We start from the raw sequence: 13,156 nt of genomic DNA on the forward strand, positions 1-13,156 counted from the left end.
CTGCTTGGTGGAAAAATCGAGCACCATGAAGTGGCTCATCCTGGCTCTGGTTTGTCTCCAGCTCTCAGAAGGGCTGGTGAGGTGAGTATTCCAGAACAAATATTGTAGTGAGGAGTGCATAGAAGTATCCACATAGTAAATAAATGAAGCATTTCTGTATTCCGCTAAGTAATGTCCTTATGTTCCTTACAAAGTGCTACTAATTGTATGATATTTGTAAATATATTTCTTCCTCTGCTCAGGTGTCCTCACTTTGGGTGGTAACACACTAATCTGTAAGAGGTACTTAAGAGGAAGGAACAGCATTATGGCAGGATACAGAGAGGAACAACATGAGAGATGCTTGGGAGGACGAACCATTTCCTGAGCTGCTCTTGTTCTTACAGAGTCACTCTGAAGAAAGGAAAGTCTATGCGAGAGGTGATGAAGGAGAAAGGAGTTCTGGAGGATTTTCTGAAGCATCACAAAGTTGATCCTGCCAGGAAGTACCACTTCAATAATTACAATGTCGCTGATGTCCCAATAGCCAACTACCTGGATGTGAGTATTAAAGCTCTCTCCCTGTCTCCTTTCTTTATGTAGTCTTCCTAGCCTTCTTTCCTGCCTTATTACCTAGTCAATCTATGTACTTCTGTGGTTATAAGTCAAAAGATCCCTCTTTTCAGTCTTTGGAAATCTGTAAATATATTGAAGTGGTTTGGATGAAAAAATCTAACAGAATACAATGAACACACAGGTTCTGCTTCCAATTGTATTTCCGTTTGGAGTAAAAGCAGAGTCTGGATTGCCCTGCTTCCTCCCACTCCCACTTTATCATTCCCAAGTGTTTGCTGTGTTCCCTGAGACACATCATGTGTCTTCTCCAGAGACTGGATGTCAAGAAGTCACAGTTCTGTTCCTGGCTCTGACTGACTTGCTGGGTGAATTGAGCAAGTCACTTCTCTTCATACCTCAATTCCCCCATATGCAAAATAATGGACCACCCCTGTGGACCTTAATTCCTTAAAAGCTGTAAAGACCTTTGGCATCTTCAAATGGAAGATGCTAGAGAAATCAAAATTTTGGAAATTGATTAAGAGCACAAAGGAATCCCCCGGCCCACAAGTCTTCTCTCTTTGTAGTCCTTCTACTTTGGAGAGATCAGCATTGGAACTCCGCCCCAGAACTTCTTGGTTCTCTTCGACACGGGATCCTCCAACCTGTGGGTGCCCTCTACTTACTGCCAGACTGAGGCCTGTTGTGAGTACTTCTCAGCTGTTAAATATTCAGTAGATGTGTGTCCTGGGTGCATTGCTTCTGAGAAGTGGAGTCAAATTCCAACTAGGCAAGAAGCTACAGCATCTTCCAAACCAAAAATGATCCTCTCAGACAATATTTGTGAATGTCATACTAAAATATCTGCTAGCCTGCTAAAGCTCTTTTCTAAACCTTGAATACAGTATGAATCACTCTTTCCTTATAAAAGGTACTACAGTTTTCTAAAGTGGTAGTCCAAAACTCTACAGCTGAGATACTGCACTGTAGAATAGTGTAGTGTGTATACTAAAGTTTAAGCAGTCGTGCTGGGAGACAACAAATGCTGTGAATGGAATAATTATTACCCAGAGTTTTAGCTGGTATAAATTGACTTCAACAGAGCTACACTTATTTATATCAGTTGAGGATCTGGCACATAATTCTTAAACGTTATGGTTACAGGTACAATATAGGTAAATAAAGAAGATGGGCATTAAAAAAAGTCTGAGGTTATCTGGCTTAATATCCGTGCTTTGCTCTGTCATATAAGAACTCCTGGGCTGAGTCTTGGTCCTGTTCTTTCACTCCATGGGAAGTCAGCTGTTGGAGAAATGCTGCCTCGTCAGGGCACTCAGTCCGCAGTTGGATGGGACCGGCTCAAATCACATTGCAGCCACCAAAGAGAATGGCCATGATGTTGTAATCTTGTTTTTAATCTAGCCAATCACGCAAGGTTCAACCCCAACCAGTCATCCACCTTTTCCAATATTGGAGTGACCTACACCCTGGACTATGGGTTTGGAGACCTGACTGTGGTTTTAGGTTACGACACAGTGACAGTAAGTGAAAGTTGCGCCACCCCCGTCACACATTGTCATTTGAGCTGTGTCTCTGGCACCGTCAGAGAGCATTGGGATTAAAAACATGTGGGGTTGTGGATAATAAAGTCTTGTTTTGAATGCAACTTATTGAAGCGCGTACCCCACATAGCAGCAGAAATACGTGATCTGCCTTTCTAGTTTAACTGCAGTGGGCTTGGAGACATTTATCTGAGGACACTTTATGAGCTAAATTCCACTGGCCTCCATGTTGTGACACCAGCAGTGAATTTGGTCCTGTACATACGATTTTTATGTTGTTAATTAGACCCTGTTAATACAGGACATAATAAGGGCTTGTGTACATGAGAAACTTGCACCAGTTTTAACTTAAGATGTGAGTTTAAACCAACTTAGTAAAATCGGAGCAAACCCCAAGGTGGATGCCCTTGTGTTATTTTGAATGGCTTATTTTGGTGTCATTGAAGTTGATCAGGAACATAAGAGTGGGTTAGCTTCGTTAAGCAAAGTGACATAAAGCCACGCTTAAAGCGAGAGAAGAGCTTCTGCAAAGGAGTTCGTACCAGTTTAGCTGAACTGGTTTAAAAAATGATTTAAGTTAAACTTGTCTTGTGTAGACAAGCCTTGAGTTAACCAGTGCATAGGTCAGTTAGGAATAATGCTAGCTATACTGACAATTACTTGGCACAAATTCGATTTTGCTGTGCCTTGAATTTTCTTTTCTGATTGAGACACTGTCCTCAGCTGACTCCCATCCCATATAGAGTATATGCAGCTGCACAGAGAAGCATTAGGTCGGCATCTAACCCTAATGATGTGCTTTATCAGACTGTCTTGAGTGTCAGCCACCCTTGAGAATGAAATGGTTGGTTGTTTTTGTTGTCAACATTTAGAATAAAATTCTAGCCAAGAGCAATGATTTTTTTCCCCTGGTAGATCCAGAACATCGCCATTGAGCACCAGGAATTTGGTCTGAGTCAGGATGAGCCTAGCAGTCCCTTCTATTATACGTATTTTGATGGGATTTTGGGAATGGCTTATCCTCCCGTAGCCATACCGGGGTACAGCACACTTATGCAGGAGATGCTGCAGCAGGGACAGCTTACTGAACCCATCTTCAGTTTCTATTTCTCACGGTAAGATCTCTCTCTCACACCCCTCCTTTGTATTTTCAGTCTATATTTCCATCTCTCTCTCTCTCCTTACCATATATTTACCCTTTAGTCTGGTTTCTTACTGTCAATCCATCACCCAGTCCCCCCATCCACATGTATCTTACGCCCCATGCTCCACAGGGCAGAATTTGATTCCTGTCTGATATTTTAACCATTTTGTGTTTCCAGGCAACCCACGTATGATTACGGAGGGGAAGTCATCTTGGGAGGCGTTGACACCCAGCTGTTCTCTGGCCAGATTACCTGGGTATCTGTTACCCAAGAAGTTTACTGGAAGATTGGTATTGAGGAGTAAGTTCTGTTTGCAATCCTCCCTTTATTAACGTGGGCGTGAGCCTTTCCTCTTTATTGTCCAAGGGCACTTTCCAGCTGCAATTAGTGAAGTCAGCTGCCTTTGGTGAACTCTACTTTTCCATGCTTGAGGCTGAACAAAGGAGGGTTTCTGTCCCATTCTCTAGCTAGCCTAGAGAGATTATTACTTACACAAGATCTGATCTTGGCCCAGGATAAAGGTTGGGTCTGGATTTCAGACATTCTCAAAAGATTTTGAATCCAGGGTTTTGGTTCAAATAATGCTAAAAGTGCCTCTCCTAGGCCCCAATTCAGCAGAGCTCTTAAGCAGTATTTTTAAACACGTCTAAGTCCTGAAGCAGCAACTTAGAGATAGGGGCATGCTTACGTGCTTTGCTGAAGAGAGAGGGAGATAAGCATGCACTGAAAGTTAAGTGTGTGCTGCTGTCCTTTGCTGAATCGGGGCCAGTGACAGTGCTTGGCTCTATAGAATAAGAGGTCACTGAACTGCACGTTACGGAGTATCTGAAGCCTTGTGCTCTTGGCTCAGCCTGCATCAGAGGCATTCTTGTGGCTGATAGACGTGCACAGTGAACTCTGTTGGGTTTCTCTCCTTAGGTTCACTATTGGACAGCAGGTGACTGGCTGGTGCAGTCAAGGCTGCCAGGGCATTGTGGACACTGGGACGTTTCTGCTCACCATCCCACAGCAGTACATGGGGGACTTCCTGCAGGCTGTGGGTGCCCAGGAATCCAATGGAGAGGTAGGAGCAACAGGTGCCTTGCCGCACTGCTGAGGACGTCTGTGAGGGATTTTGCAATGTCTGACACGAGGAATCCAAGACACAAGAAGATGAGACTGATGGGCTTTTGGGTGATCATACAAGGGTTCCTAGAAGAGCTCAGGGGTTTAAACCAAAAGTTTAAAGCTGGTGACAGCATTAAGTACATCTGGGGAACAGAAAGTCTCCTCTGCGTTTGGGGAGAGAGCTTCTGATCTCCCTTTCCCCAGTGTAAATCAGAAGCAAGTCTGCTGAACTCAGTGGTCCAGATCATTGGTTGGTGTAAATGGGCGTAGCTCTGGAGTGACGTTGATTTACACACCCTAAGGTGCTGTCTCAGTGTAAAGTCAGCATGAGATCTGAAGCAGGCCGAGTGGGTGTACCATTGTGGGTGGCCACACATCAGGCAGAAGAGCATGTGTGAAGCTGGTGAACTGCTGCCTATGTAATGGCAGAGTGCTGCAGAGGGGTTTTTACTAGAGCTGTGTGAATAACTGGTTTTGCAGTTTCTCCAGACAACCAAAAATTCCGGGGAGATATTTGGTTCTGCTCCAAAAATGGTCGTCATCTTTCAGCAGATTGGTAAAGTTCATGTCAAGCCATCAAATCTGGTGTGAGCATTTCCCTTGATAACCGATAGCCCCCTGGTTAGGGAATGGGAGAGCCCCAGGTCTGAACTGCTGCTCTGGAGCAGGGACTTGAAATCAGCGTTTCCTCTCTCCCAAGGGAGTGCTCTAACCACCAGGGCCAGGCTATTCTGGGCTGTTACCTGCAAAAATCTAGGGCACTGTGCCTATACGCTATCGAGGGCTCACGGCATGACCCGGTTAATTTAGGTACCCCCACCTTCTCCCTACCGAGGGCTTAGGGATGAGTATAAAGCACCTACCCTTACTCACGGGGCTCAAGGAAAACCTGGTCAGTTTAAGTACTCGTCCTTACCCACGGTTCTCAGGGCCATACGGGTCTGCGGGATCTTTTCCCCGTCAAGACCCTCACACAGCTGTGCTCTGAACCTCTATTTATTAGCAATGTACAGAGAACACATATGTCAAGCCAATCTCTTATGCTCACCACTCCCAATATACAGACAAACTTCACCCAGTCAGGATTCACTCATCCGGGAGTGCCAGTTGATGCCTCTGCACGTCATGGTCATGCAGAGCGCTCAGAGTTCTAGCTCTGGTTCCCAAAGAACATTGCTTTTTATTTGCATTACATAGGTAAACTAGCGACCACCTTTAACTTCACTAAATCTATGACATTATTCGATCCCCCTAGGTAGCAAAATGTAACCTGTCGTGCACTAGTACCTATGTTTCCTCCTCCCTGCTCAGATCTTTTTCGTGCTTTATCTTTCATGCCCGAATTGTCACCTATTTATAATCTTCTTTGTTTGTGCACATGATCAGCATAAATTCTCGGGTCAGAGCTTATCTGATCTATTTCACCGTTTGTTGGGGTCTTTCTGTATCCTCCCTAAAACTTCCCAGTGCCTGGGTGTCGCTACGTTACAGCCCTTGGTGTTATAACTCTTGGTGGGGGCATTCCTGAGGTGGGGATGCCTTAAGCACTGGAGTAATTTTTTCTCAATTTTAGTGGCTGATCAAGGCTAGTTTAGTATAGGGGTGAGTCAAGTCACAGGCTTACAGGGCTGGGTTGCTCTCGATTGCTTCTGTTGAAGCTTGTTCCCCTTTGTATAAAAGCTTAAATATTTATAATGCCAAAGAGATTTAAATCATTCTCTGCCTGATTCTCATGTTGAAATGGAACAGCTTCAACAGGAGAGACTGAGAGAAACACACCCCGTAATAGCCTAGTGGTTAGAGCACTCAGCACAGGAGAGCTCTGAGTTCAAGTCCAGCTACCGGGTGGGGATTTGAATGTAGACTTCCCATCTCCCAGGAAGGGCCCTCACCATGGGGCTAAAAGTTATAAAGAGGGAACACATGTCTGAGCGTTGGCATGTGGTTTCCTGGCCCTGAAAAACTTTCCACAGCTGAAACTATCGGGTCAAGTTCACAAATAGTTTTGGTCTACCTGAAACTGCATTTTTCAGCAAAACGCTTCTCCCAGCTCTAATTTCTACCCTCAGTTGGGTGAAACTGTAGATACCATATAGTGGCCATTCTCCTCTGTTGGGAGCAGCCTCTGCTCTAGGTTGTTACTGTCTTAACCCGCTCTTGTTCTTTTCTTCCACAGTACATGGCTGACTGCAGCAACGTCCAGAACATGCCGACCATCACCTTCATCATTAACGGATCTCAATTCCCGCTGCCCCCCTCCGTCTACGTCCTCAATGTATGTATTACTTTAAAGGCAAAACCAACTTCTATCTTACAGAGACAATGAACCATGCATGGTTTCCCAATCAGGAGTCAGAGCTTCTCTGCAAAGGCAGAGACTTTTCCCCCATCACCCCACCCCACTGTAGCGCTGTTTGCCTGTCATTTCTAACAACACTCAAAAAACGATGGGGTGTTTGTGTTCCAACAATGCGAGCTTATGGGATCCTGCTCCTGCTCCCATCAAAACCATTGCGAAGCTCCTAAAAATTCTGCTGGCAGCCTACACAGCCCTAGAGACGTGTCTAACTCTTTTTCCCTCTTACAGAACGATGGCTACTGCAGTGTTGCAGTTGAGACCACTTACGTATCTTCTCAGAACGAGCAGCCAATCTGGATCCTGGGTAACATCTTCCTTAGGGAATATTATTCTGTCTTTGATATGGCTAACAACAGAGTGGGCTTTGCCCCATCAGCCTAGCCCAGCCAGGCCTCACCAGAACCGGATAAAGGCATTCCCTTTCCTGTCTAAATCTTCTCTCCTGGACACTGTTGGAATCAGACTGAGTTCATATGGACAAATTGAATCATTCTTAATGTACCTTGCGTACAGCCATAACTTGCTTTTGGCTTGTGGGTAACAATCAGTGCTCTCCAAATGTATTATTGTGAATAAACTGCAAAGAGTCAAATTCCTTTTTGTTGAGTGAAGATGGAGCCCAGCTGTTTGTTGGTGGTATCACAACCTTATCATCACACACCACTTGCTACTCAGGTATAAAGGAGGAAATTAACCTCTCAGTGATCCATTTCTGCCCCAATTTCAAAATAGCTAAGCACTTAGCAGCTCCCATTGAGAACAATGGATTAACCCCCTCTTTTGTTCCTATTAGGAAATCTTCTGCAGCACAGAATGACCTTTCTTTGCACAGCTGTAATGGAGAAGCTGATTCTTGACTAGCTGGCAAGGGGATGTGGGCAACTTCATCCCCTGATGTTTGCAATAGGTTTTGAGATTCTCAGATGAGATGGGGATAGCAGGCCAAAATGTGGTTGCTGTGAAGGAGGTAAAGATCCTGTTTAAGCTCTGTATTTACACGCTATTACCATCGCATAGACACCCTGAGGCTGTGCCTCTGTTCCTATCAAGACTACCCTAACCAGTGGAATAGTATGTAGTAGGGCTCTCAAGCAATTAAAAAAATTGATTGTGATTAGCCATGCAATTAAAACAATTAATCACGCTGTTAAACAATAATAGAATACCATTTACGTAAATATTTTTGGATGTTTTCTACATTTTCAAATACACCTCTACCCCAATGTAACGTGACCTGATATAACATGAATTTGGATATAACACGGTAAAGCAGCAGGGAGCCCCAGGCCCTTTGAAGTACCACCCACGCCCCTCTGCTTTACCACATCATGTCCGAATTAGTGTGGAGCCCCAGGCCCTTTAAATCACTGCCTGAGCCCCACTGCCAGAGCTCCAGTGGTGATTTAAAGGGCCCAGGGCTCCCTGCAGTGGCTGGAGCATGGGGCCCTTTAAATCGCTGCTGGGGAAGCCGGTCCAGTCCAGCATGGCTTGCTTTAACCTCTGGATACAACGTGGTTTCACCTATAACGCCGTGAGTTTTTTTTGGCTTCAGAGGACCATGTTATATCACGGTAGAGGTGTATACTGATTTCAATTACAACACAGAATACAAAGTGTACAGTGTTCACTTTATATTTATTTTTTATTACAAATACTTGCACTGTAAAAAACAAAAGAAATAGTATTTTTCAATTCACCTACTGTGGTGCAAACTCTTTATCATGAAAGTTGAACTTACAAATGTAGAATTATGTACAAAAAAAAACTGCATTCAGAAACAAAATAATGTAGAACTTTAGAGCCTACCAGTCCACTAAGTCCTACTTCTTGTTCAGTCAATCGCTCAGAGAAACAAGTTTGTTTACGTATCAGAGGGTAGCCGTGTTAGTCTCATGCATCTGAGGAAGTGGGTATTCACCCACGAAAGCTCATGCTCCAAAACGTCTGTTACTCTATAAGGTGCCACAGGATTCTTTGCTGCTTTTAAGTTTGTTTACATTTGCAGAAGATAATGCTGCCCTTTTCTTGTTTACAGTGTCACCTGAAAGTAAGAACAGGCATTCGCATGGCACTGGTATAGCCAGTGTTGCAAGACATTTACATGTTAGATGCGCTAAAGCAGGGGTGGGTGGCCAACCTGTGGCTCTGGAGCCACGTGCGGCTCTTCAGACGTTAATATGCGGCTCCTTGTATAGGCACCGACTCTGGGGCTGGAGCTACAGGCTCCAACTTTCCAATGTGCTGGGGGGTTCTCACTGCTCAACCCCTGGCTCTGCCACAGGCCCTGCCCCCACTCCACCCCTTCCCGCCCCCTCCCCTGAACCTGCAGTGCCCTTGCTCCCCTCCAGAGCTTCCTGCATGCCACGAAAGAGCTGATCTGGAGGTGTGGGGAGGGAGCAGGAGGCGCTGATTGGCAGGGCTGCTGGTGGGTGGGAGGTGCTGGGATCAGGGTGAGGGAGCTGTTGGGGGGCTGCTGACATATTACTGTGGCTCTTTGGCAATAACAATATAACAATAATAACAATATAAAGTGAGCAGTGTACACTGTGTATTCTGCGTTGTAATTGAAATCAGTATCTTTGAAAATGTAGAAAAACACCCACATTTTTTTTAAATAAAATCCAGTTGGTATTCTATTGTTTAACAATGCAATTCAAACTGTGATTAATGGCGACTAATTTTTTTGAGTTAAGCATGTGAGTTAACTGTGATTAATCAACAGCCCTAGCACATGGAGTTCCTGATTTCCCATGACTGCAGCTTTAGTTTTGCCTAAGGCTGGTTACTGTTTCACATGTTGCCAGTGCAGAGCCTAATACGAAAACACAAGCTCAGCTTGAAAGAGGTGATGGACTAGGAAAGAAAACAGACAGTAGTTGTCCAAACCCTGCTCCCGCTGAAGTCTCTGGGAGTTCCGCCATTGACTTCAGGGGGATCAGGATTCGGAGGGGCAGCGCAGGCCGGCAGAAGAGCTGCCAGGATGGCTGAGGACTCAGCGGGTGGGGGTTCTCTCAGCTGATGCGTGTGGGGAGCTGTCCGCTGAAACTCCTCACCTGCTAATGCTGCGTTTGCAAATCGGCCTTTGGCTACCGCTGGAGAAGGGGATCCTGGGCAGGAAAGTGTGAGAGAGATTATATACTACAGTCCACAGCATAGTTCAGTTCGTGTCTAAAGCATGTTGTCGCTTTGTGTGCTACTGGAAGGTGCTCTGATACTATGGTGATGAGCACAGTATAAGAATCTATGTAGACTAGACTAGAATTTCCAGGAAAATGCAATGCAGCCCTTCCAGCATTGTATGTGTGTTACTATGTCTCTGGGTCCATTGGATGAGACTTTATGATCCACAGTTATTGGATTCCAGGTCACTTCTGTAAGGTTAAGGATTTACCCTGGAGAACTTGCTTATTACTATTTAATATGTATATTACAGTAGCAGCTAGAGGCCTCAATTGAAACTGAGGTCTTATTGTGCTAGGTGCTGTATGGACATATACGAGAGAGTCCCTGCCCCAAAGAGCTGACCATCTAAATACACAAAGGGTAGGAGGGGAAACTGAGGCGCGGTGATTTCTACAGCAGGTCAGCAGCAGAGCTGTGGCAATAATGCAGGTCTCCTGAGTCCCAGTGCACTAGCCGCTGCCTCTTGGTCAAAATATCCTTTCTCCTCATGGTTGTGTATTGTGTTCTGTGCTAATTAGCTGCTGCCATCCATCCCAGAAGCAGCTGCATTCTGGTAGTGCTTTGGTAGTCTGTCTATAAATGTTGGTTTCCCAGCCCACTCTTCTTCGGCCCATTTTGCCTGAGGGAAAGTAAGCACACAGTGACCTCAAAGCCGGAGGGCTTGAATGCAAACGATCAGCATAAAGGACCCAAAGAGTCAGATCCTGCTTTCATTTAAACTTGCATAAAACCAGCAAGATTCCACTGATGTTAGTGAGGTTCCTTTACTCACAGTTTTCACAGATGCAAGAAAGCCCAATTTGGCTTCATCATTTTACCACTGAGAAATGTCCCTGGGCCTCTATATTTGGCACAAGGAAGGGCATGAAAAGCTTTTAGATGTAGTCATGTGCCAGGGCAAGGGCTGTGAACTGGGGTACTTTGTTTCAGTTTCCAATGCCCCTCATTTCAGAGCCAACTGTTTGCCACCAGGAAGCATCTTGGCCCCTTGTGGTGGCATGCTGAGGCGCATGCATTGCTATGGCAGAATCTATAGGGAGCAGCGGGTTGGGAACTTCCTTGTCTGAAGGCTGGGAAAGGAAAGTGCTTCATAAACTAGCCAGAAGGCATGAATGTGCCAAAGCAGAACTGCGAGAGCGTGCTAATGTTGCCCCAGATTTGAGAGGGGGGGTTGGTGCACAAACCATATTGTGTGCATTCAGCCAGCATGAATTAATAAAACAGAACTCCACATCGTTAAGGGTTAATTTGAAGAAGCAGAGCTCCTGGAAGCAAGTTCAATGTTACCTATAGGTTTGCAGTTTCTGCTAATTGGAATGGGAGGAGAGGAGAAAAGAGTCAACATATTGAGACTGAAAAAAAATAAGGGGATGAAAAGCTTGAATTTGGATGCCTTTGAGAGAGAAGCTTATTATGACTAAGATTGTTAGGAATGTTTGTTGATAAGTAGTTTACTGAAGTTAGGAGAGGTGATGATCCAGTAGAGCAGGGGTTCTCAAACTGGGGGTTGGGACACCTCAGGGGGACATGAGGTTATTATACGGGGGGTTGTGAGATGTCAACCTCCAGCCCAAACTCCGCTTTGCCTCCAGCATTTATAATGGTGTTAAATTAAAAACACTTGTTTATATATTAATAAGGGGGGTTGCGCTCAGAGATTTGCTATGTGAAAGGGGTCAGCAGTAAAAATGTTTGAGATCCACTGCAGTAAAGGGTCAGTGTGTGTTTTGTAAAGTTATAAAAATACTAGATAATAGAGCGTACTTTGGAGCAGTTCTCTGAAGCTATCCTGTGAGACTCTTTCCTGACACCTTACTCCGCAGTGGGGAAGCCACCGGCCATCCTCACATTCCAAACCAGTCACATTGAAATAATGTGGCATTGGGGTGTTAGGAAGACGATCTGGTCCTGATAATGCCCATCACCAGCAGATAAAGAAACAGATCTTAAGATGGTTAAAGAAAACTTCATTTGATAGCATCCTGCCAGGAAGAAATCACTTATCAATGGTTGTGGTTGTGAAACCTCCATTTCTGTATTGTTTTATCTTTATGGCTCCCACTTTTCTATTGTTAATCTGCCTGGTTCTCTAATTGTTTCTGTCTGCTGTATAATTAATTTTGCTGGATATAAGTTAATTAGGATAGTGGGATATAATTGGTTAAAGAATTATGTTACAATATCGACAAGGAGTCCGGTGGAACCTTAAAGACTAACAGATTTATTTGGGCATAAGTTTATGTGGATAAAAAACCTCATTTCTTCAGATGCATGGAGTGAAAATTACAGCTGCAGGCATTATATACTGACACATGAAGAGAAGGGAGTTACCTCACAAGTGGAGAACCAGTGATGATAGGTCCAATTCAATCAGGGTGGATGTAGTCTACTCTCAATAATAGATGAGGAGGTGTCAATTCCAGGAGAGGCAAAACTGCTTTTGTAATGAGCCAGCCACTCCCAGTGCCTATTCAAGCCCAAATTATGTATTGTAACATATGTTAGGATTGGTTAGTTAAATTTCAGTAAAATGATTGATTAAGGTATAGCTGAGAATATTACCATATAAACTGGGGTCAAACAGGAAGTGGGGGCAAGGGAAATTGGAATCATGTTTGCTGGGAGGGAACGGGAATAGGGAACAGGGACACAGGCAAGGCTCTGTGGTGTCAGAGCGGAGAAGGGAACACTGGGGAACAGATTCTTTCGGTGTATAGAGATAAGCTTGACTGGTGTGAAGGGCTTTGGAATATGCTTGCTTGGAAACTAACCTCAATAAACATTGCATTGTCTGCGCTTCGAACTTCTGGTCTTCTGCTTTCTGTCTACGTGACAAGAACCAGGGGAGAGGGTGCAGGCAAAGCCTTCTAACATACCATCTCAGATTCTAGATAATTATGTGGGATGTTCTAAGCCTATTGCTTATGTCTCTGTGTGCATAAATCTAATAAATTATAGTTTTAGATAAGAGCATGCTGACTTGTATCAATTTTCATCAGCTGAAAGCGCTGTGTTACCATTGATTTATTCCTGATGCTGACTGGTGTGAACCTATTAAGTCACCATTGCTGTGGGTTCTGAAAACCCTGGGTAAAGCTATTTCCAATGCACTGCTGCCTGCGCCACTGTTGCTGTCCAATGTCCCTGGGGCCTCCTTGTATTACATCTGTTCAAACAGAGGATCAGTAAAAAGCTGTTGTCAGGGCATGTGTGATCCAGCATCCAAGAAGGGGTTAAAAACGTCCACCTGTGTAGCTACAGGGATA

General features: G+C 44.6%; 1 protein-coding gene across 1 annotated transcript; it reads left to right on the forward strand.

Moving 5' to 3' along the window:
• LOC127052958 (pepsin B-like) lies at positions 1-7,153 on the forward strand. Its single transcript, XM_050957111.1, has 9 exons — positions 1-81; positions 387-540; positions 1,122-1,239; positions 1,957-2,075; positions 3,012-3,211; positions 3,419-3,541; positions 4,160-4,304; positions 6,525-6,623; positions 6,936-7,153. The coding sequence occupies exons 1-9, from the start codon at positions 26-28 to the stop codon at positions 7,086-7,088; spliced, it is 1,167 nt and encodes a 388-aa protein (XP_050813068.1). The 5' UTR covers positions 1-25; the 3' UTR covers positions 7,089-7,153.
• Positions 7,154-13,156: the final 6,003 nt, after the last annotated feature.

This window comes from Gopherus flavomarginatus, chromosome 5 (assembly GCF_025201925.1).
Source record: "Gopherus flavomarginatus isolate rGopFla2 chromosome 5, rGopFla2.mat.asm, whole genome shotgun sequence".
Classification (NCBI taxonomy): domain Eukaryota; kingdom Metazoa; phylum Chordata; order Testudines; family Testudinidae; genus Gopherus; species Gopherus flavomarginatus.

What these genes read in the sequence shown, in the direction of transcription:
- LOC127052958 (XM_050957111.1), top strand. Translation starts at nt 26, where the DNA reads ATGAAGTGGCTCATCCTGGCTCTGGTTTGTCTCCAGCTCTCAGAAGGG. An exon ending in CTCTCAGAAGGGCTGGTGAG is followed by an intron (nt 82 to 386) that starts GTGAGTATTCCA and finishes TTGTTCTTACAG; the next exon opens with AGTCACTCTGAAGAAAGGAA. An exon ending in TAGGTTACGACACAGTGACA is followed by an intron (nt 2,076 to 3,011) that starts GTAAGTGAAAGT and finishes TTCCCCTGGTAG; the next exon opens with ATCCAGAACATCGCCATTGA.